The sequence below is a fragment of the Mustela nigripes genome, chromosome 2 (assembly GCF_022355385.1).
Source record: "Mustela nigripes isolate SB6536 chromosome 2, MUSNIG.SB6536, whole genome shotgun sequence".
NCBI classification, from domain to species: domain Eukaryota; kingdom Metazoa; phylum Chordata; class Mammalia; order Carnivora; family Mustelidae; genus Mustela; species Mustela nigripes.
The window spans coordinates 187747649-187770294 of NC_081558.1; the positions used below are offsets into that span (position 1 = coordinate 187747649).

A 22646-nucleotide genomic window follows, 5' to 3' on the forward strand; every position below is an offset into this window, starting at 1 on the left:
CTTTTTTTTTTTTTTTAATATTTTATTTTTAGGGACACCTGGGTGGCAGAGTCGGTTGAGCATCTGGCTCTTGGTTTCAGCTCAGGTCGTGATCTCAGAGTCATGAGATCAAACACCCCGTCAGGCTCCACACTCTGTGTGGAGTCTGCTTGAGACTCTCCCTCTCCTTATACCTTTACCCCTATGCACTCCTGCTCTCGTGCTGTCTCTGTCTAAAAAATAAATAATCTTTAAAAAAAGATTTTATTTTTAAGTAATCTTTACAGCCAACATGGGCCTCAGATTTAACAATCCTGAGATTGAGTCACATACTCTACACACTGAGCCAGCCAGATACCCTCAACAGGATTACTTTTTAGAGAAAATAATTTTTTAGTGCCATTTTTAGTGCCAATTTTTAGTGTCATGGATATTACATTAATTAATATATTAATTATTAATATTATGTAATGTAATATACATTACATAGTTAATGTGGAGTAAAGCTAACAGCAGGGTCACCATGGTTGTTTTTATCCAGAAAAGAGATGTGGATTGTCTGAACTGGGGCAGGAAATAGAGATAGAGGTCCATGGTAGACACAAGTTTCTGAAACTAAGCCAATGAATTGGACAATTTGTTCGATACAGAGAGCTGGGGAAGGAAGATACCAGGAGATTATATTAGGAGAAGTTGGTTTATACAGTGGAGAAAGAAAAGAAAGTGGTATTGAACCTAAGATATATTAGATACTTGTGTGATATGTTTTCTAACTATCAATCATTTGGGATTATGAATCCCAGCTTCAGTGAAATAGGGGTTGGGAGTGTTTGCAGCTGGTCAGCAGATAACTGATAGTAGCTAATAAAACTCAGGGATATTACGTAGAGTAAGAAGAGGATTAAAGTGAAACTTCAAAAGAAACCCAACATTGAAGGGGACAGAAGATGAGGTAAGACAAGTAAACTCTAGAATGAGAGCCTGGGTTTGGGTATCAATTCTGCTACTAACCTAGCTGAGAACCAAAGCCAGCTGACTTTCCTTTCTTATGTCTCTAGTTTCTCATCTGCAAAATGGAGATGAGCACAATACTTCTTACAATGTTTTAAGGTTTGTTTATTTATTTATTTGAGAGAGAGAGAGTGCACAAGTGGGAGGAGCAGAGGCAAAGGGAGAGAGGAACCCAAGCAGACTACGCACCGAGCGCAGAGCCTGATGGAGGGCTCAGTCTCATGACCCTGAGATCATGACCTAAGCCCAAACCAAGAGTCAGACACTCAACCGACTTTTCCACCTAGGCACCCAATACTTCAGATAGTTGTTGTAAGAATTTTGAAAGAGTAGACCTATAAAACAAAGTCCAGCATATAATAAGAATTTATTTAATGGTCACCGTCTTTTGATTTTAGTATGACGACAGTAGCTTAAGGAAATAAGTGAGGAAGTGCCAACTTTACCCAAAAATATCCTTTTGGAAAACAGTTTAATTGTTTAGCCAACATTATTGGGAATGTGGGCTCTTTCTTTCTGCGTGCTTACATAGAGGGACGTCACATTTCACCATTTGTTTTAAATTTTCTGAAAAGAATGTTGCACGTTATTGATTTGCTGTCTTAGATGTATCATATTGCCAATGACGGGATTTTTTTTTTTTTTTTAAGTAGAACATCACTTAACTGCTCATTTTTTTGTTATATCACTAGATACGAAATCAGAGATGATCATACCCTGAAGATTCGGAAAGTGATGGCTGGTGACATGGGATCATACACTTGTGTGGCAGAAAATATGGTTGGAAAAGCTGAAGTATCAGCTACTCTGACTGTCCAAGGTAAGGTTTGTGGTTGTTTTATCACAGGAAGGATGATGTGGATATTAGAAGAAAATAAGATTTATTTGAGTAGTTTATATTAAATGTAGGCTTCAAATAGTGCTATCAATATTGCATTGAAATATAATTTAGAGAAATTATCATTTTGCCTATGGGAGCTCTATAAGTGTTTGTTACAGGAAATGGAATTAAGATGCTAAAATTATGGAGAATTCTGTCTTGGTGAAGTAGAGGAGTAAAGTGTGCTCTAATCTCTGAGCCTTCAGACATAGAGCCCTTCTAATCTTTTAATTAAATGGCAGCTATTACCATGAGAGCTTTGTCTTTAAATGGCAACAAATCTACCAGTCCTTCAGACTGTGCACTTTCAAGGGTCTCTACAATTCAGAACACCAAAATAAGAAAATTCTATTTCCCTCTGATATGTGCGAGCCATCCACATAGTGGGGATGTCTGCCATCTTTTTTTTTTTTTTTTTTTATTCCTACATTCCTGGGAAATAACAGATGTTCAGTAAATATTTGTTGAATGAATTAACTGCATCTGCACTTTGCTAGTTCTGATACAGATTATTTGATGGTATATGAGCCCAGATGGACACCCCATTCAATGGCTACAAGTTTTTGAATGTCAGACTCACGTCTTCAACTGACATGCCAAAATGGTTCTTTCACCATACGAAATGGTTCTTTGTATCCATAATCCAGATGTTTTTCATTTTCATAATCCCTTTTCTCCTTTCTTCATGATGTCATACAGATTATTTCTCACTATGTCTCATCTGAGAACACTCTCATTTCTTTTTTTTTTTCAGTTTAGGTACAAATTTTTTATTGTGGAATTTGAGAGACAATGACCTTTAAAAAACCTTTGCTCGTGAAAAAACTCCCCTATTTTGACAAGTATATAGGGTAAACAGGGATTTGGGCCCTAAACCACTTAGCTGGTTTCTGGGTCTGACATTAGCAACACTTGGTGCTGTCATCTTTTCTGAACACTGTCTCCTCTAAGGCTATTAGGAAGAAAAAGGTGGCTTTTGAGGAGTGCTTCTACTGTGGGCTTTCTATTAAAGAGCCTTGTGGGCTTTTTACAGTAAAAAACAAAACAAAAAAAAAAGAAGAAGAAGAAAGAATATTTTCTTTCTGTCTGTAAAGCCATTATGTCCCACTTTGGGGTTTTTAGCTCAGTCTCATAAAAACAAAAGAAAAGAAAAGATCAAGAACAAACATTGACTTTCTAAGGTCTAGACTACTTCTCTTTAATCTAAGTTAGACCTGAACTCCATGTAAGAAAAGGAAACCCCTTTACGCTTAGAGAAAGCACAGATTTAAGAGATGTCAAATCCCAGTTCAAAAGCCCTCCAGAGGGAGTAAAAGGAGCCCGTGATGAAGACAAGACATGAAAAGGTGTGTCTGTCTTTAGGCAGTTGTGACAGGGAGGCTGATTGTCTATCACATTAGTCAAAGAGATATGTTCCACTTTATGTTTTAAAGTCCTTTACCTTGGGAGTCTGATGCTTTTATTAATAATAGCCATTCCTCTGTGTCTACAGTGGACATCGAAATAAAAATAGAATTTCTTCCTATAATTTTATTTATTCATAATTTTTTTTCCTTCTTGCAATTTTAAACTAAGTCCAAAACAAATTCAGCCTTAAGTTTTCCATATGGCGTTATCACTCCCTAAGCCTGGATTTCAATGGAAATTGGGTACAAATAATCAAATCTGGAACTACCTAAGAATTGAGAATTTTTATTTCAATTGCATTGGGTTTTCTATAAACATATGAAAGACCTGTATATTGGTGAGAAGGTATTCTTTATTCAAATACTAAAATAAAATTTGCATATTAATATCACTGTTAAAATATCTTCAACATTCTAGGATAGTATGTATAAAATGCCAAAGAAAATAATGTGATTCCCAACTGCAGAAGATAACTAAGGAGGAAAAAAAAAAGGAAACTTTACAAAAGAAACTAGACAAGTCATACTTTTTTTCTTCATTTGAAATTGAATACAGAAAATTACTATTTACTACAAGGGAAACTAATTTGAAATGAATCCATTTGATAGCAGGAAACCATTACAATAAATTCAGTAGAATATTAATTTCTGTATTTTATTTGTGGTTTATTTTTCAAAGAAACTATTTGAATCAGTATGAGCTCAAAAATAATTTTATTTCCCATCACCCCTCATACAGGAAATACTTAATTTTGAGAGTTAATGTTGGGCAACAAAATTCTATGCTCCAGATAAAAGTTACTGGAAAACAAAACAAAACAAAAAACCTCTTCAATGAGAGTGCTCGTTGGATTTTCATCCCCAGTACAGACATGATTAGTTCTAATATTTTAAAAATAAATTTGATTTGAGAATCACTTCTTTTTTTTTTTTTTTTCCCTTAAAATCCCAATTCTGCTTTCTTGGTGACTCTACCTGTACATTTTTCTTTCAATATTCCTTCTAAGGAGTTTCTTATTTTTAATACTTGTATAGTCTTCACAGTGCTCAGCATCATACTAGACATATAGTAGGCACATTTTTTTAATAAAAACTTGTTAGGATTTGAAATATGGATTCCAACCTTCTGCTTGAGTGGTAAAAATACAGGGACATCCTAAGGGAAATTCAAGCAGCTTCAGATGGCTTTGATTCTGAATGTCAACAGTAGGTTCTGTGGAATCAAAGTTGGAGAGGTTGCCATCTTGTGATAGCTGCCTAGCCGTCTGTGTTTGAAAGGGACTAGAGCCAAACCTAGACCTAGGCAGTGTCCTAAACTGAAGTTTGTTATCTGATTGTATCTGAACTTACATATCTATACTTATCTGAAATTTATTAAATAGATGAATTATCTAGGATGCCCCTGGAGAACCTGATTTAAGAATCTGGGTCTGAACACAGACATTTGTTTTTATGTTTTATTTTTGTTTTTGTTTTTAAAGAGCAAGCCCCATGCAGTGTCTGCCCTCAGTGTGGAGTCTGCTTAAGATTCTCTCTCCCTCTGCCCTTCCCCACTTGTTCTCTCTCTCTCTCTCTCTCTCTCTCTCCCTCACAAATAAATAAATAACTAAATCTTTTAAAAAGTAAAGAAAGAAAGAAAGAAGCCCCAAACCCAATGTGGGGCTTGAACTCAACCCCGAGATCAGTAGTTGCATTCTTTACTGGCTGATTCAGCCAAGTGCCTCTTTATTTTTTATTTTAAACAAGCAAGTTCATGAATCCCTAGGATGAGGACTTACTTGAACTATAGAAAGAATAAAGGACTTTAAAATTTTTCTTGAGCGTGTGGATATTATCGGAGCTGGAAGAAATGTATTACAAAGAATTGTATAGCTAAGAGCATAGACATTGGAGTCAAAATTTAGTTGGATGTTGCATCTATTATTGACTAACTGTGAACTTAAAGAGGTGGTTTAAAATTTTTTTTAAAAGATTTCATTTATTTATTTGACTGAGAGAGAGAAATCACAAGTAGGAGGAGAGGCAGGCAGAGAGAGAGATTGAGAGGAGGAAGCTGACTCCCCATTGAGCAGAGAGCCCGATGCGGGGCTCAATCCCAGGACCCTGGGATCATGACCTGAGCCGAAGGCAGAGGCTTTAACCCACTGAGCCACGCAGGTGTCTGGAGGTGGTTTAAACTTCTTAAACCTCAGTTGCCCCATGCGGAAAATGGGTGTGGTAATACCAACCTGCGAGCTTTTATAAATTTTATGTATAGAAGACATTTAACATACTATCTGTTACAGAGTAAATGTTGCATAATTAAGGAGCATTATATTCATATTAGTGTTATTGACAGCTGTTTTGTTTAATTTTAATAATTATTGGCTCTTTAGTAAGAAACATGGTACAGTCTAGATAATTCTAGACAGATAGTGTTGTTCTTTCTTTGCTATTGTAAATGAGACATGTGAGCTGCTAATATAGTCATGATAATTTATGATCCAAGAATTATTCAAAACTCTTCTCAAATATAAAGTTTTACATTTTCATTATAAAAGAAACTACTTGCTTTTACAGTAAATGTTTTAGAGAGGGGTGTGTGTGTGTGTGTGTGTGTGTGTGTGTGTTGTCAAAGCTCTAGTGCTAGACTTCTATTTTGCAAAGTAATTAGATATTGCCTTGAAGAGTGGCTGTTTTGCAATCATTTTGATTCTCAGCACCTCAGGTTACCTTTCCTTAAACTAGGGTGTTTCCAGGGGATTCTTTCTAAGAATGGTAAGATGATCCATGAGCAGATATACTGTTTATTCTCCTTTACGACCACTTACAAGCTTCAATCAATCAGTCCAAGCCATGAGTAAAATATGAGGCCACACGCTGTCATTAGCAAGTAACTGCACCTCTAAAACCTATACCACATATAGATCTCATGTGACATTGGATGGATTACTTCTTGAGCAATCCATCGCAAAAGCATTGGGTCAAATCAAAATATTATTTATAACACAGCAGATTTTATTTTGCTCTGAAAAGAGGCAAATTGCAATAAAGTTTGGGGATATTAAGAAGTTGTCAATTAAAAATAGGTGTATCCTGGGCTTCATGAATATTTAGGCCATTCTTCAAAAAGAGTTAATAACCAGAGTCCTTTTAACTTGTGTGTCAGCTTTGAGGTATCATTGAAACTGAGTGAGACTCAAAGGCTCTGCAGTGCTTTGACCTGTTGAAAAATAAGTAGTCTATTACATGACCAATAAAAAATGGTGAAATACTGTTGTTTGGAATAATTAAAGCAGAAAAGTCTTTCTTTCTTTCTTTTTTTTTTAAATCTTTTTTTTTTTTTAAGATCTTATTTATTTATCAGAGAGAGAGAGAGGGGAGAGAGCGAGCACAGGCAGACAGAATGGCAGGCAGAATGGCAGGCAGAGGCAGAGGGAGAAGCAGGCTCCCCGCCGAGCAAGGAGCCTGATGTGGGACTCGATCCCAGGACACCGGGATCATGACCTGAGCCGAAGGCAGCTGCTTAACCAACTGAGCCACCCAGGCGTCCCATCTTTCTTTCTTTCTTTAAAAGATTTTATTTTATTTATTTGACAGAGAGAGATCACAAGTAGGCAGAGAGGCAGGCAGAGAGAGAAGGGGAAGCAGGCTCCCGCTAAGCAGAGAGCCTGACGTGGGGCTCAAATCCCAGGACCCTGAGATGCTGAGCAGAAGGCAGAAGCCTAACCCACTGAGCCACCCAGGAACCCCCAGAAAAGTCTTTCTGCTTAAACTCCCAGTTAACCTGAAAATTTAGTTAACTTAACATCCTGTTATTCTCTGGAATAATTTTTTAAAAGATTGTATTTATTTATTTGAGAGAAAGAGAGAGCATAGAGAGGGGTAGAGGCGGAGGGAGAGAAAAGCAGACTCTGCACTGAGTGTGGAGCTTGAGGTAGGGGTCGATCTCGTGAGGCTGAGATCATGACCTGAGCTGAAACCAAGAGTTGGATGCTTAACCCACTGGGCCATCTAGTCGCCCTTCTCTGGAACAATATAAGCTTTGTTATTTAAACCCTCAGTGTTACTGTATTTATATTTAATGGGTATCCACCCTTGTTTCTCTCCATGTGTGTAACATCTACACATCTCCTCAAGATTTCTCTTTGTGAACCTCAAGATTTCTCTTTGTGAACCTCAAACACACACACACACAAACTCAGGCATCTTTTTAAAGTCATCTCATCTCAGTTTGATTACGTTGTTATAATCGCACTTCAGGGTTTCAATTTGGCAAGTGTTAGGATTGCTGGCTCTGTGTTGGGTAGGTATGAATTCTCTTCTGAACTGATGTTTTATATTGTATGATGACCCCATCTTTTAAGGCACAAGATATATACTGTGTGGTATTTATAACCTTTTTACAGGTTGTGACATATCTATAAAATAGAAAATCTAACCAGAAAAAATAGATGCAGAGAGGCTCCCTGCCAGGTTTTTCTACAGTGTACCGTTAAAACTGCTAGAATTTATGCCTCTGCTTGGTGTTCTGAGAATGGTCACAGGTTTGTTTCGTATTATTTTACTATCATAATCTCAATCTATGAGGCCTTTATTTGATGTTTGCCAGGTGGACCTTGCAGCTCTTCTTGGAATCACGTGATGGCTAACTTCAGTTTTTTACTGGTTTTTATTTGTGAACCAACTCATGGTTAATTTAAAAAGGGAAGGGTTTTTTGTTTTGGTTTGGTTGAAGGTCGCCTTTAGGAAAAGCTTGGTGGAGGCAGCTCCAAAGCACTACATGAAAAATAAAGGAAGAAAAATAATTTTATTTACTCTTGTATTAAAAAGAAACCCTTTGAAATGAGTTATTATGCATTTACGATGACGGTCTTATTGGTAGCTTTTTAGATCAAGCTATTTCTGAGGAGTGCTAGCCAGGAGGATGGATGGAGCAGGAGGCCATAAAAAATTTAGTTTAGACTCTGAATTTCTCCCATTCCCAACTCTATGCATTGCCTCTAAGAGATTTGTATGATTCTTTGCTTCAGTGATCCTTCTTGCTTAAACAAGGCCAACTTGAGGGCATTATTAATCTTTCTACTCCCTTTGCAACTGTGCAGAGAGAGCGGCTCTTATTACTATCACAATTTTATTTCCAAAGTGAATTTGTGCCTCTGTCACCAGAATGATCATGTTCCCATCACTGTGTCTGTCACAGGAAACCAGACTGAAAACACACTTCCATACCCCAGCCATTCCCCGAGTTGTCACATTTTATCTTTGTGGAGCTGAACCATTAAGAAAACCTAATCCCACTTCTGTTTGTCTCTCTTACAATAGGAACTAAAAAGACATTTAGTCCTCTCGTTTCCCCCAGCCCTGAGTGCTGGGCCGGTCCGACACAGGAAACTGGGCATTTAGTTCTTAGTTCACACCTCACTGCACTCCTCTCCAGGCCACTCACAGAGACCGGTTATTCTTTGAAGCTCAAGAAACAGTTGCTTTTCTGCCCTTTCAGCAACAGCTCTGTTAAAAGAAAAGGCAGATACCAACCATCTCTAAACCAGGTGATGCTCTGTTACCAGACGAGTGGGATGTCTGTGAAACCCCAGCCCTTTCCTGATAAGTGCTTGTCCATTTTTCTTCCTTTGATGTGAAATTACTGCACTCTCTCAATTTCATCACCTGTTTTATTTCTTTTTTTATACAATATGGTCTCATGAGTAATGTTGCTATCACTTTAAATTTTTTATATATAATATATTTAAATTTATATGTTATACATAATATATATTTATATGCTATATAATTATATAGTATATATAAATTATATAATATATAATAAATTTATTATCTCTTTAAATTTATTATAAAATATGATCTCACGAGTGATGTTCTATCTCTTTAAATTTATTATATATAATATATAAAATTTATATAATATTTATATAATAAATTTATATATTATACATAATATATATATTTATATATTATATAATTATATATATATAATCCATTTATTATTTCTTTAAATTTATTCTAAAATATGGTCTTATGAATGATGTTGCTATCTCTTTAAATTTATGGTTGGCATGCAATAAGAATAGTTCAAAGGAATCATCAAAAGGGTGTGGGTTCTCTTCTCTTCTGAAGAATTGTTACTTTGTCTGGTGCTTCCCGTAAGTATTTGTGCCTACTATGCAGTGAAGGAACAGAGTGCTTCCTCATTAGGATTGATTAACCACTGACAGCTTCTGGAAGGCTGAGCCTTCAGGTCTGAGATTGACGTGAGACCAAGGAGACACAAAAGCAGGAAAAAAGAAAAGAAAAGAAAAGAAAAGAAAAAGACCTGCACTGTCTTGACTGACTTAATTGCTGCTAATGGGATGTTTCCTAGAAAATCTCTCCTTGCTGCTAGCGAACCACATGCTTCCGACAAGCAGCTTTGCTGAAATATCTCGGTTACTAGGGTTTTTGATTGGCCCCTACTTACTGTGCCCATGAACTAGGAGTTGAAGAGCAGTTGTAACTTTCAGTGAGACAAGACGCAGCTGTCAGAGGCTTGTCGAAGCTTTTAGGTTTCTACAAACCCGGAGTGTGAATATTAATTCACAGGAAATAATAGTGATGCAGCGAACAGGGCAGCAGACGAGGAGGCGGACACTGAATTCTCTGCATCAGTGGAAAGCAGGGCACCCGGCGGACACACACCAGTAGGTAGCCTGGGCAATGGGGGTCATGCTTTACGTGTGCACTTCTCCCATGTCAGCTGTCACAAAATCCTCCTTATTTTTGCCTTTTAAATATTTCTTCACCCAACCCCCACCTCTCTAACACTTGCCTCACGGCTTTCATTCAGGCTTTGGTCGTCTGTCAGTCTCTGTCCAGTTTCCTTGCCTCCGTCTTGTCTGACAGAACCTGTTCTCTGCACAACAGGGTCATCTCCCTAAAACACAAATCTGAACATCTTACCCCATCTTTCTGGGGAAGGATCCAGAATACTTAATAGTGCACCTCCTGGCCACTCAGTCCCCTCTCGTGACTCCCTTTAGTGCTGTACCATTGTATTGTTTATATATATATATACTTCCTGCACATACCACCATGTCGCTTGCCTTTGGGTTTTTCTTTATGTTGGTCCCTTGGTCTGAAATGCCTGGTCCCCTACCTGCCCTGTCTTCTACCCGCTTATGATTCCTTCTGAGACTCAGCTCAGGTGAGCCTCCTCAAGGGGCTTGGCACACTGTCTTCACCCAAGCGCAGGTTAGGGATTCCCCCACTCATGTCCCCCTTGGGTGCCATTTACTTGATATCTCCCCCATGTGACTCTGAGTCCTAAGAGTAAGACTTTGCTGGCTTTGCCTTCTCGGTCTTTGGGGCATCCTTCAGGCTCAGGTAACATTTTCTGGGTGAATGAATCAAGGGCTGCCCTGACACATACCAGCTGTGGGGTCCTGGGCAAGTCACTCAACGTTGTCTGAGAGTCAGTGTTCTCATCTGTTGAAAAATAAATGCACATGTAAACATCGGTAAGCTGATAGGAAATAGAGTAAGATAAGTAACACAATATTTATATTCTCATAAAAGTGGTTTGAGGTTAGGTGCCTGAGTGGCTCAGTTGTTAAGCGTCTGCCTTTGGCTCAGGTCATGATCACAGAGTCCTGGGATGGAGCCCCGCATCAGGATCCGTGCTCCGCAGGAAGCCTGCTTTCTCTCCGCCTCCCTTGCTTGTCTTCCCTCTCTTGCTGTGTCTCTCTCTCTCTGTCAAATAAATAAATAAAGTCTTAAAAAAAAAAAGTGGTTTAAGGATTATCGAAGTTCTTATGTGAGAGTAATTGCCGTTATGATTGTTTTTCTCATCAGCTCCTCCAAAAGAATTAAAAATTCAGCAGATTCTCAAAATATTTGTTTTATCCATAAAGATTTGAATTTTTTGGGTAGCTAAGTAATGTAGGTCAGTCAGTGTTTTCTTTTTGTTCAAAGATAATTTTCTATGGCTCCTTAATATTGAAATCTATCTTTGAAAATTAGTCTGTAATATTTCTTTGGAAGGTCTTTTAGGGAGACATCTTTTTTTTTTTTTTTTTTTTTTTTTTTTTTTTTTTTTGGAAGGTTTTTTTGGGGGAGTTTTTTTTTTTTTTTTTTTTTTTTTTTTTCCTACTACTGTTAGGAAACAGTCTATGGAGTGGAATTAATAGCACATTCTTTTCCGACAGACTCACTTGGATTTAAATGCTGTATGTTCAAGTTATTAAATCTTCATTTATCAGGTTTTCTAATTAGTAAAATGGGAGTGAATGTCTCCCTCACAGGCTTACTGTGGGTATTAAGTGAGCTAATCAATAGGAAATGCTGGTCACACTGTCTAAGCATCAAAGAAATGCTCAATAATGGGTGCCTGGGTGGCTCAGTTGGTTGAACATCTGCCTTCAGCTCAGGTCATGATCCTGGAGTCCTGGGATCGAGTCCCACATCGAGCTCTGCTCAGCAGGGGGTCTGCTTCTCCCTCTGACCTTCCCCCTCTCATGCTCGCTCTCATTCTCTTTCTCTCTCTCAAATAAATAAATAAAACCTTTTAAAAAATGTTCAATAAATGTAGACGGAATGAAGGTGACATGAAGAAGGAGGATGACTTTGCTTTAGTGATGTATATTCCTGTGTGTCAGAATCAACAATTCGTGTAGCTTCAGTGCTCTTGGCTGCCTATCATTAGCTCTATAAAAGGGTTAAGGTCTGAATCATGGGTACATCTAAAATATTTCACATAGTCACATAATAAACCCTTTTCAATAAACAATGATATCAAGCCTTCTATAATTAGGGTTAAAAATTGTTAATTCTAGAGATGTGTAGGTGGCTCAGTCAGTTGAATGTCTGATTCATGATTTCGGTTCAGGTCATGATCTCATGGGTTGTGAGATCGGGTTCTGTGCTCACCAGGGAGTCTGCTGGGGATTCTCTCTCTCTCCCTTTCCCTCTGCCCCTCCCCCCCATCTCTTTGTCTCTCTTCTCCTCCCTCCATCCTTCTAAAATAAATAAATAAATCTTTAAAAATGTTAATTTTTATTCTGGTTGCTTTAGGCAACAAAAGACAAGTGAAGTATAATACAAAAAAATTCTGCATTTTGTTAAAAATACTTTTTGTTTGTATCAATTATGTGTATTTGGTAAGTATTTGAGGCCCAAATAATTAGTTTGGCTTTTTCAATTAAACAGATCCATAATTAACAAGATACCCTTAGATCTTTAATATTATTATCACTCCTGGTATGGTCAGTTCTGCTGAATTTCCTGATAGTATGGATAATATTAAAAACCTTCACTGTTGCTCCCAGAAATATAATCCATATATTGGAACAATTTAATTAACTAGATTTAAAAAATTAGATAGATGGTCTCCACTAAGAACTTCCATATGATTTCAAACTATAGTAGTCTTGACTATAGATCAGAAATCATAATCCATTAAAGGAAATGTTCCTTTGGGGCGCCTGGGTTGCTCAGTGGGTTAAGGCCTCTGCCTTCGGCTCAGGTCATGATTCCAGGGTCCTAGGATCGAGCCCCGCATTGGGCTCTCTGCTCAGCGGGGAGCCTGCTTCCTCCTCTCTCTCTGCCTGCCTCTCTGCCTACTTGTGATCTCTGTCTTCAAATAAATAAATAAAATCTTAAAAAAAAAAAAAAAAGGAAATGTCCCTTTGCACACATCTGCGTGATTCACCATTTTGTCTGAGATGCAAAATAACAACTTTGAAGATAACCAAACCACATGTTAATCTCACACAGTGTAACATACTGTGTCTATGTGACTTTTTTTTTAATGAACTGGTAGATCATTGTTTCAGAATGCAAAATTAAAAAACGTAGGTAAAAGCAAAGGAATGTAGCTTTTTGTGGATTTTATTGGCAATAGTAAGGGGTAAAGTTTTATGAACTTGCATTTAAAAACAAACTCTGGGGGGAAAAGGTCCACTTTGTAAATTTGTGGCTTCCTTAAATAGGTTTCACTATATTTAGCTTTCTAACAGCATATGAGACCTTGGTTTAAGAGTCATATGACTTTTTAGAGCTCCTATGATATCTCGGCATAAAAGAAGTAATGAGAGAAGAAACTGGGCCCTTCATTCCTAAATTTCCCTTCTTTGATGTAGACTTCATTTAAATCATTTGTTGGCATAGTTTGCTTAAATTGCTGATTTAAGAAAAGTGGGCATTATAATAATACATTGTTTCTGACCATTAACGTGGTTATTTGAGTCAAAGCCAAAACTAAGAGTGTCAGGGGGCCTTTTTGCTGGTTCAAGTTAGGTTTACGATAATCCAGGATCCTGGTCAAGAACTGTGAGTTCATCAACATTTTGATGAAACACATATTATAAGACCCCCAAAGCTTTACTTGATGACTTTGAGAACCTTGCTATGTGGGCGCCATGTTTGCCAGACTCTGACAAGGTATAGCAGACGGGTTCTTTGGGGAAAAATTCTTCATGGACATGGCAATAATCCTCGGGGGTCCAGTAAAATCAATTGTACTGTAGTAAATAGTACTTCAGGGCTTGGGGAATGTTTTATGTGTGTATACACACACACACACACACACACACACACATATATAAAGCACATACATCATTATATAACTTATATATAAAACACACGCACATCACAATGTTATTTTTATTTACATCTCCTGTGTATACGTATGGTCCCTTTTTTACTGCCGAAGTCCAAAATCTTACTTAAAATGTCTCCCTTCTAGGATTTGGCATGGTATTTTGTGATTTGTTGTTGCTGTTGGTGGTGGTGGTGGTTTTGTGGTTTAAATAATGATTTAAAAAGCCCATGGAAGATTCGAGGTGCTGATGGGAACAAGAGATTTATGACTGTAAAATGCAGAAAGACAGTGTGTGAGTGGAGACTTTTAAAGAATCAGTGTTGCCAGCCGAGCTCTTTGTGAACAGGCTGGAAGTAAAATGCCATCAGCCAAGAGGTTTAATGAAGTCCCACTACAGAATTTAACAAGAGAGTGATTTGTGAGAATGGCTCCCTCTCCTCGCTGTTCTGATTCGGTGGCGTAAATAGAATGCCGAGCTCTACTCCTGCTGGTTTTTTTTATGCTGTTGGATTTGACTGAGACCCAGCAGCATCATGGCCTATGATTCCCTCCCCCATCCTTTTTTTGTAAGAAGGATAAAGTAAAGAACTTGTGTTCTCATTGCCTTTCAGAAATAGCCTCTTTAACCCTAATGACTCTGGAAGATGTGACGTTCTCTTAAATTTCTTTCATGGACTCATGAAGGGTTTGGATTGCTTTCAGTTATTTCAAACAAACTGATGTAACATCTTTCAACATTAACCTAAAGGCAAAGCAGTCTCCACCGCATGGCCTTCCTACGGAGAATTTGAAATACTCTCTTAATTTGTGTGCCAAGCGAGTATTTGAGGAAATAAAGGCAGCAGTCAGGTTCAAGAAATAATTGATATATAAGATGATTCTGTGGCAAATCATGACCCGGCACCACACTGGTATATAGCACATTGTGGGCCTTCCGTTATCTTCTGAGCTTTCCTGTGATTTATTCATCTGCTTACCAGTTGGGGAGGTTGTCCCCTCACCCTGTTATAGATATAAAACTTAGCAACTCTCTTTAGCAACCTACGTTCTGAAATAATGGCATCAATTTGGAACCATCTAGTAGAGTTGTGTACAATCTATGCCATCTGAATTGCTCACTCTGAGAATGAAATTTAGAGAAATCATTTTTTGCTCTAGTCATTGAGGGGTAGTTCATTTACAACGTTAGATTCATTGTTAACAATCTCACGTAACTTTGAGACATGGAATAACTATGATAGCACATATGATATCACGCACCATTTAATGTTAAATAATTAATTGTAAGTCAGTTCACATGGATACATTCTCTTTTATCCAGAGCTGTTGGGACATAAAGTGATTGAGATAGTTCTTGTTTAAAAGAGGATAATCATAAAAAAGAATAACTGTAGGCCATTTGACACTAATGACACCTTTTTAAAAAATGATGAATGCAGTGATAAATATATGAGATAATTGGAAATTTGACTTTTTATGCATTTGTATGTATCGATTTTTTATTTGTTATATATCAGCTGTCTTAGAGGTATATACAGTATTAATTAGGCTGAACAGTATTCATTCGTGTAGATTCACAAATCATTTTAGCATATTCCAAACATCAGGGTTATCATTAGAATCATTACACTTCACAATTATGTGGCAGCTGGTGTCCTTTAAATCTTATTTCAATAATTTGAATATACAATAGGCTGCCTTTTGTTTTATTGTTTTTAATGATCCGTATAAACTGGAAGTTACTACTTTATAATATCACTCCCAGAATTTGCAAAACGGATTAAAATACCATGAGCACTTTAATTTGCTTTTAAACTATTATTCTCAGGACTTGATAAATAATGTGCCAGTATAAACACACTTGCAGAAAATACTAAAATAGGTATAAGACAAAAAACAGCTGAATAATTGCTTTATAACAGATTTATGGGGGTAAGAAAAATCCATAAATGGTTGTTAAAGTGAGCTTTAGCTGTAGAACATTTATTTTGTGTGGTCGATGTTATTAGGAGAGAATTTAAAGCATTGCACAATTAAAACTGATAGATATGGCCATTTTACAAAAGTGCTTTTAAATTAACTTTGTGGATGGTGGAATAGCTATTTCAGTGTACTTTTAGGTCATTAGTAAAGAGATGAGGTGTCCGCTTAGGTTTTTCCTTATGCTTTTTATTGCTCTAAAATGTATTATATTATTAAATATAGTTGATAATAAGTAATTTCGGCCTGATTTAAGGTTCTTGGGAACAAATGTTAAATTTCGTAATTTCTCTGCCAGATTGAAGAGATTTTGAATGTTAAATATGGATGGGGACTTAGAAATCATTTACTTTAGCTCCATTTTACAGACAAGGAAACTGAGGTCAGAGATGTCATGATATCCTAGAGCAAACTGTGAACGTGTACACTTGATGCTTGACTACATACATTTGACATTTATGGGAGTGGTCCTAAAAGACTGCATCACATCACTTTTCAGAGATAGAATTGGCTCTTTTGATGTTGTTTTTCCATGAGAATGTAAAATATAACATGATTTGTTTTGTCCTCAAAACGTTTTTATATGGTGAACATCGCTCACATATGAGAAGAGTAATTATATATCCATGTTAATTTAATATACTAATACATGAATTGTGCGTTTAAATAATTTTGAACTGGCTTGAAATTGACATATGACCTAGAAGTGTCAGGCATACAACATGACGATTTGATATTTGTACCTACTTCCACGTGATCGCCATGAGAAGTCCAGTTAACGTCCATCGCCATATGTAATGGCCTGTGTTTATTATCATTATTAATACATAGTAATTTTTTCTTGTAATGAAGACTTTTAAGATTTACTGTCTTAGCAGTTTTTACCTATGCAGTATTTTGAATGTTACTGCCATGCTGTGCATTATAGCCTTATGACTTATTTATCTTTTGGGAATTTGGACCTTTTGACCCTTTTGACTTTCTTCTTCTCCCACTTCCCCTTGCCTCAGGCAGTCACCAATCTATTTTCTATGTCTATGAGCTTGGTATTGTTTGTTGCATGTTTGTTTGTTTTAAATTCCACATATAAGTAAAATCATAGAGTATTATTCTTACTCTCTCTGACTTACTGCACTGAGCATAATACCCTCAAGGTCCGTCTATGGTGTCTCACGTGGCAGGATAGTCTTCCGTTTTTAATGGCTGAATAATACTCCATTGTAAATATACCACAATTCGTCTATTCATGTTGGTCCCTTAGGTTGTTTCTATATCGTAGCTGTTATAAATAATGTTGCCAGTGAACAGGGGGTACATATATATTTTCGAAATAGTGTTTTTGTTTTCTTTGGGTAAATGCTCAGGTGTGAATTTGCTGGATCTAGTTCTACTTTGAATTTTTTGAGGAACCTACATATTGTTTGGCAAAGTGACTGCCCAAATTTACATTCCCACCAGTGGTGCCCAAGGTTCCCTTTTCTTTACATCCTTGTCAACACTTGCTATTTTTTGGCTTTTTGATAATAGCCATTCTAATAGGATGACTGATATCTCATTGTGATTAGGATTTGCATTTCCCTGATGATGAGTGACCTTGAGCCTCTTTTCAGGTGTCTCTTTGCCATTTGTAAGCCTTCTTTTGAAAATGTCTGTTTAGATCCTCTGCCCATTTTTTAATTCAGATTTTTTTTCATATTGAGTTGTATAAAATCTTCACATATTTTATAAATTAACCCCTTCTCCAGTATATGATTTGCAAATATTCTCCCCCTTCAGTAGTTGCTTTTTTATTTTTTTATTATTTCCTTTGTAAATAATTTCTTATCGAAAGTATTTTGGTTTAGGTCATGGGACCAAAACAGAACCAAAATTACATTAGAATAAGATTTATTAACTCTTTTAACACAGAAGTCATAACATGTAATAAAAAGAGGAAGGATTTTAAGAGCTGGGCAGACCTGAATTTCAATCCTCCATTTTTTACCTAATGTATGACCCTTAAAAAGTTATTTAATCTTAAAAAAAAAAGAAAGCGATTTATTTAATCTTCACTTTCCTACCTTTGCAAAATGGCATATTGAACACTTTCCTACAGAGTTGGGAGAGAGTTTCTGGTATATGAACTGACGCATAGTTCTCTGACCCTGATGGCTCTTTATTTAACTGAGATCTAGAAAGCTTATGCAGTTTGTACAGGATAGAGCTGATTAGTTCTGGAGAGGATCTTGATCTGGTCAGTTGAGTACTCCTATCTTTATTCTGTTATGTAACTTAACTTGAGACCCTTTATGAAATAAGCCATTTGAAGGTAGGCTTCCAGATTTTCAAATGAACAAGTTTTTAAGCCATTTCTATATAAAAGACAGTATACTGGATGCTGTAAAGGTTGCCCAGATAACTAATGCCTGGATCCTGCTTTCTTGGAGCTTCCCATAGCTGGCCAAGGAGAAGGATAGACACAAATAACAGTATTAGCAGAAGGTAAAAAGTGGATTTGTAAAGGGAGGGCAGAAGTACTTTCAGATGTGCAGTGGGAACATGATTGTCCTTTGTTTACTCTTTCAGTAGATATTTGCACTGTCAGTAGTGTTCTCCAGTTGGTAAATTCTAGAGAAAGAATGGCAAAGAAAATAATTATATCCTTACCCTCATGGAGCTTATAGGCTAGCTTAGGAGATAGACATTTATAGAATAATTATGTAAATGTGTAATTTTAAGCTATAGGAAGTGCTATGGGAGGAAAATGAAGGCTGCTATGAGAATATATGGCATTTGGGATAAGATTTAGAAACTGAGGGCGCCCGGGTGGCTCAGTGGGTTGAGCCTCTGCCTTCGGCTCAGGTCATGATCCCAGAGTCCTGAGATCGAGCCCCGCATCGGGCTCTCTGCTTAGCGGGAAGCCTGCTTCCCCCTCTCTCTCTGCCTGCCTCTCTGCCTACTGGTGATCTCTCTCTCTCTGTCAAATAAATAAATTAATTAAATATTTTTTTTTAAAAGAAAAGATACAGTAACCGATTTAGAGGGAGTTCCTTGGAGATCTGTTTTTTGAGCCGAGGGCTAGGGTAAGTAGGAATTAACTAGGTAAAGCATTGGGTGGGGTGTGGAGGGGGGAATCCCTTGGAAATAAACAGAGAACCAGAGGTAAGATGATGCATGGTAAACTCAAGAACACAAAGAAGGCCTCTGGGGCTAAGTTACAAGTTGAAAGGGGACAGGTGATATGAGAAGACACTGAAGAGTGGTGGCCACAGTAAGTCTGCTCTCTATCTGAAGAGCAATGGAGCCATATTGAAAGATTTTAAGCAAAAACATACTGCAATCGGATTAGTTTTATTTTGGTCTTGTTTTTAAGCAAATATGACCACACTGTGAGATTGGATTGGAAAAAAGCAAAGCAGTAGTTCCCCTGAGCACTGTTGGATACCTGAGGCCAGGGTGCTGGCAGTAGAGCTAGAAAGAGAGAAATGAAATGCACAAAGAGTTTGGAAATAAAAGCTATGGCGTTTGGTAACAGATTGTACATCTCAAGAAAGAGGGAGATGAAAGATCCAGGTTTCTGGCTCTCTATATTGATTTAGGCAATACTAACATCAAAATTATGATCCTGAGGTCCTACGTCAGGGGGCATACACATGGTCATAGATCACCAGGTCGCTGCATTTCAATTTCAGGCTCTTTAGTAGGCAAATAACCAAGTTGTACCATTTAATAACTGTTTTCAGAATGCACGTGTAGGCGGCTCAGTTGGTTAAGCAGAGCCTGCCTTCAGCTCAGGTCATGATCTCAGGGTCCTGGGTTCTAGCCCCGCTTCGGGCTCCCTGCTGAGCCAGAATCTGCTTCTCGCTTTTCCTCTCCCTCTGCCCCTCCCCCAGTCATGCTTGCACTCTCTTTCATAAACGAATTAAAAATATTTTTATTTTTTTTTATTTTTTTTTAAAGATTTTATTTATTTATTTGACAGAGAGAAATCACAAGTAGATGGAGAGGCAGGCAGAGATAGAGAGCCCGATGCGGGACTCGATCCCAGGACTCTGAGATCATGACCTGAGCCGAAGGCAGTGGCCTAACCCACTGAGCCACTCAGGTGCACTAAAAATATTTTTAAAAAAGAAAAGTAGGGCCTTTTTTAGAAGTGAAAGGAGAAGGGGAAAATAGTAACTTTTTCTGAGTATCTATGATACATCAGACATTGTGCAAGTTACTTTGTGTATATTTGTGGGAAAACAATTCTTCATTACTATTCTGTTAAACTATCAATTGAACAGCCAATCTATAGCAAGGTTTCTCAGTCCCGGCACTATTAACTTGTGGGGTTGGGTCATTCCTGGTTGCCAGGGGCTGTCTTATGCTCTGCAGGATATTTACCAGCATCCCTGGACTCTCTCCATGAGATCCCAGTGGCATCCACTCTTCAGCTGTGACAACCAGCCTTGTCTCCAGAACAAGTGATCCACAAGGAATGGGAAATACTTGAGTGGAGGGGAAAAGTTCATAGTATTTTATGTATCTATTAAATATATTCTAAAAATGCCCCTCTTCATCACTCTATTTTTATGTCAGAAAAGTTGAAAGACATAATGACAGGCTTTTAAGTTAAACTCAGTCTTTTCCCCCAAAAGCAATCTCACCTAGTATTAAAAAATCCTAAGTGTTTTTAATTGTTAGAGATATTGTCATTCATGAGGATTTATGCATGCAATTTCTCCAGCGTATCAGTGAGTGGGTTCTGTCAGTTCAAAGATATCTAGCTTTACTACTTGAAAATTTGAGTGTTCCTTTGTCTTAATAAAAATGTATTTCTTCTCAAAAGAGTCTTGTAACTCACTCTTTTACTTCATTCACCTTCTTCTGGAATATGCTGTTTACCATCTGAGTCTGTCAGATTTATTAATTGAACTCTGCTAGTCAATGAAAAAAATGATATGAGAATGAAAAAGAACCCCATCAATTTAAAGATTCATTTGAATATAGTTACTAATAATGAAAACTAGTATCTGTGAATTAGGAGAATTCCATAGTCATGGTGATTTCATTTAGAGCACATTCAAGAGAGCTGTTGCTCTCTGATATTTATTAATAAGATTGGTTTTACCTTAGTGAAATTTGCTTAGCTATGAAATCTTTTATAGAGTTATTCTAGGAGTTTAGAATACTTAACGTTATTTTAGACTCACATACTGTGGTAGTCTTGTGTCATTACATTTCAAAATAATTATGTTGCTAACAATGAAGAATTCTAATATTTTATTTAACTTATAGGATAAACTTGAATATAGTTGCCATTATTCTTCAAAAATTGAGATTTGGTGAGAAAATATCAAAATTTTAATCATTGTTGTGTTAATTATGCAAATATTTTCTTGGAATTTTCTTATATGTTCTTTATTTATCATAGGAGCTATGTATCTAAAGGATTTCATCAACTTAAAGTAATGCTAATTGAAAATAATATTTTTGAGAACATTTTCTAGTAGAGTATATGTTTATGTATACATAATCTGAAGGGAAAATACTGGGACTGTTTCCCAGAGGGATATATCCATTATCCTGCTTTGCCTCTGAATTTCCATTCTCTTAAAATCATAGCATATAAAGCACCTTAAGAGTCAACTACTCTGTTCCTTTACCAGACAGGGTTATAGCTCAACTGTTGTGGCCAAATGGAAATAAATCCCATTTTTAAAGACCTCTGGAGACCATTCATGGTTCAGTGGCCTTTACTGTTAACTGCTTCTTCTCTGTACTTTCCCTAGGTCACTCATGCTGTTATTTAGGCCTATTATCTTCCTCTCTTCTGGCCTAAGTAGTTACCAAGATTGGCTGCTCCCAGTATTTATTACACCTAATCTGAAGCGTTAAGTATCTGTACAGCTACCTTATTTACTCAGACCAAAAAAAAAAAAAAAAAAAAAAAAACCCACACACAAAACCTTTCCTTCTCTAGCTTCTATATATTTTTTTGACATTTATCATCTTTCTGACCTTATATCCTGTGTATGACAAACAGATAAGAGAAAGCCTCCTTCTCTTTCTCCTTCCTTCCTTCCTTCCTTCCATTTTTGCTTCTCTGAGCTTCTCATTTATACCTAAAGATTATTATCTGGACAGTGTATATTCTTAGAAGATTTTAAAGTAATTTAACAGCTGGGGGATCTTTGATGTCACATTCAAAAGAGGAAGAAAGTCTCATTCTGAGTGTGTGTGTATGAGAGTGAGTCTGTGTGTGTGTGTGTGTGTGTGTGTGAGTCTGTGTGTGTGTGTGTGTGTGAGTGAGTCTGTGTGTGTGTGTCAGTGAGTCTCTGTGTGTGTGTGTGTGTGTGTGTGAGAGAGAGTGAGTGTGTGTGTGTGTGTGTGTGAGAGAGAGAGAGAGAGAGAGAGAGTGAGGAAGGGGAAAAGGAGGCAGGGAGGGAGGGAGGAAAGGTAGGAGAAAGGGAAAGAGAAAGGCTAAATTATTCCATTTTAAATTTTTTTAACGGAAGTATGTAATATTTGTATGTCTCCAAAGATTTTAAAGAAAGCTATCTTTTTTTCTTTTTTTACGCTCAATCAGGAACTAGAGTTTTATAATTATATAGCTTATATGTATTATGTAAATGTGTATGTATATATATATATTATATAAATATTTAGACTTTGCAGAACGCTCCTCCTCCCCACCAAGATAATGTGATCTAGGTGAAAGCGTTGTGGTTTTTATACAAACTCAGCTTTGTGTCAAATTCTCTAATCCCTCACCCCTTTCCAAACTTCCTCAAATGTAAACACAAGTTAGAGATGTTACTGAGGATGGATTGTAATATGTGTAATGTTGCCATGT

General features: G+C 37.1%; 1 protein-coding gene across 4 annotated transcripts in view; it reads left to right on the forward strand.

Annotated features, from left to right (window-relative positions):
• The window catches only part of ROBO1 (roundabout guidance receptor 1), a 414151-nt gene that overhangs the window by 296267 nt on the left and 95238 nt on the right, over positions 1 to 22646 (forward strand). For all 4 annotated transcript variants that reach the window (XM_059392146.1, XM_059392148.1, XM_059392147.1 and 1 more), the window contains exon 6: positions 1683 to 1810. In XM_059392146.1, the coding sequence (XP_059248129.1) occupies positions 1683 to 1810 (128 nt within the window). The remainder of the gene's footprint in view (positions 1 to 1682; positions 1811 to 22646) is intronic.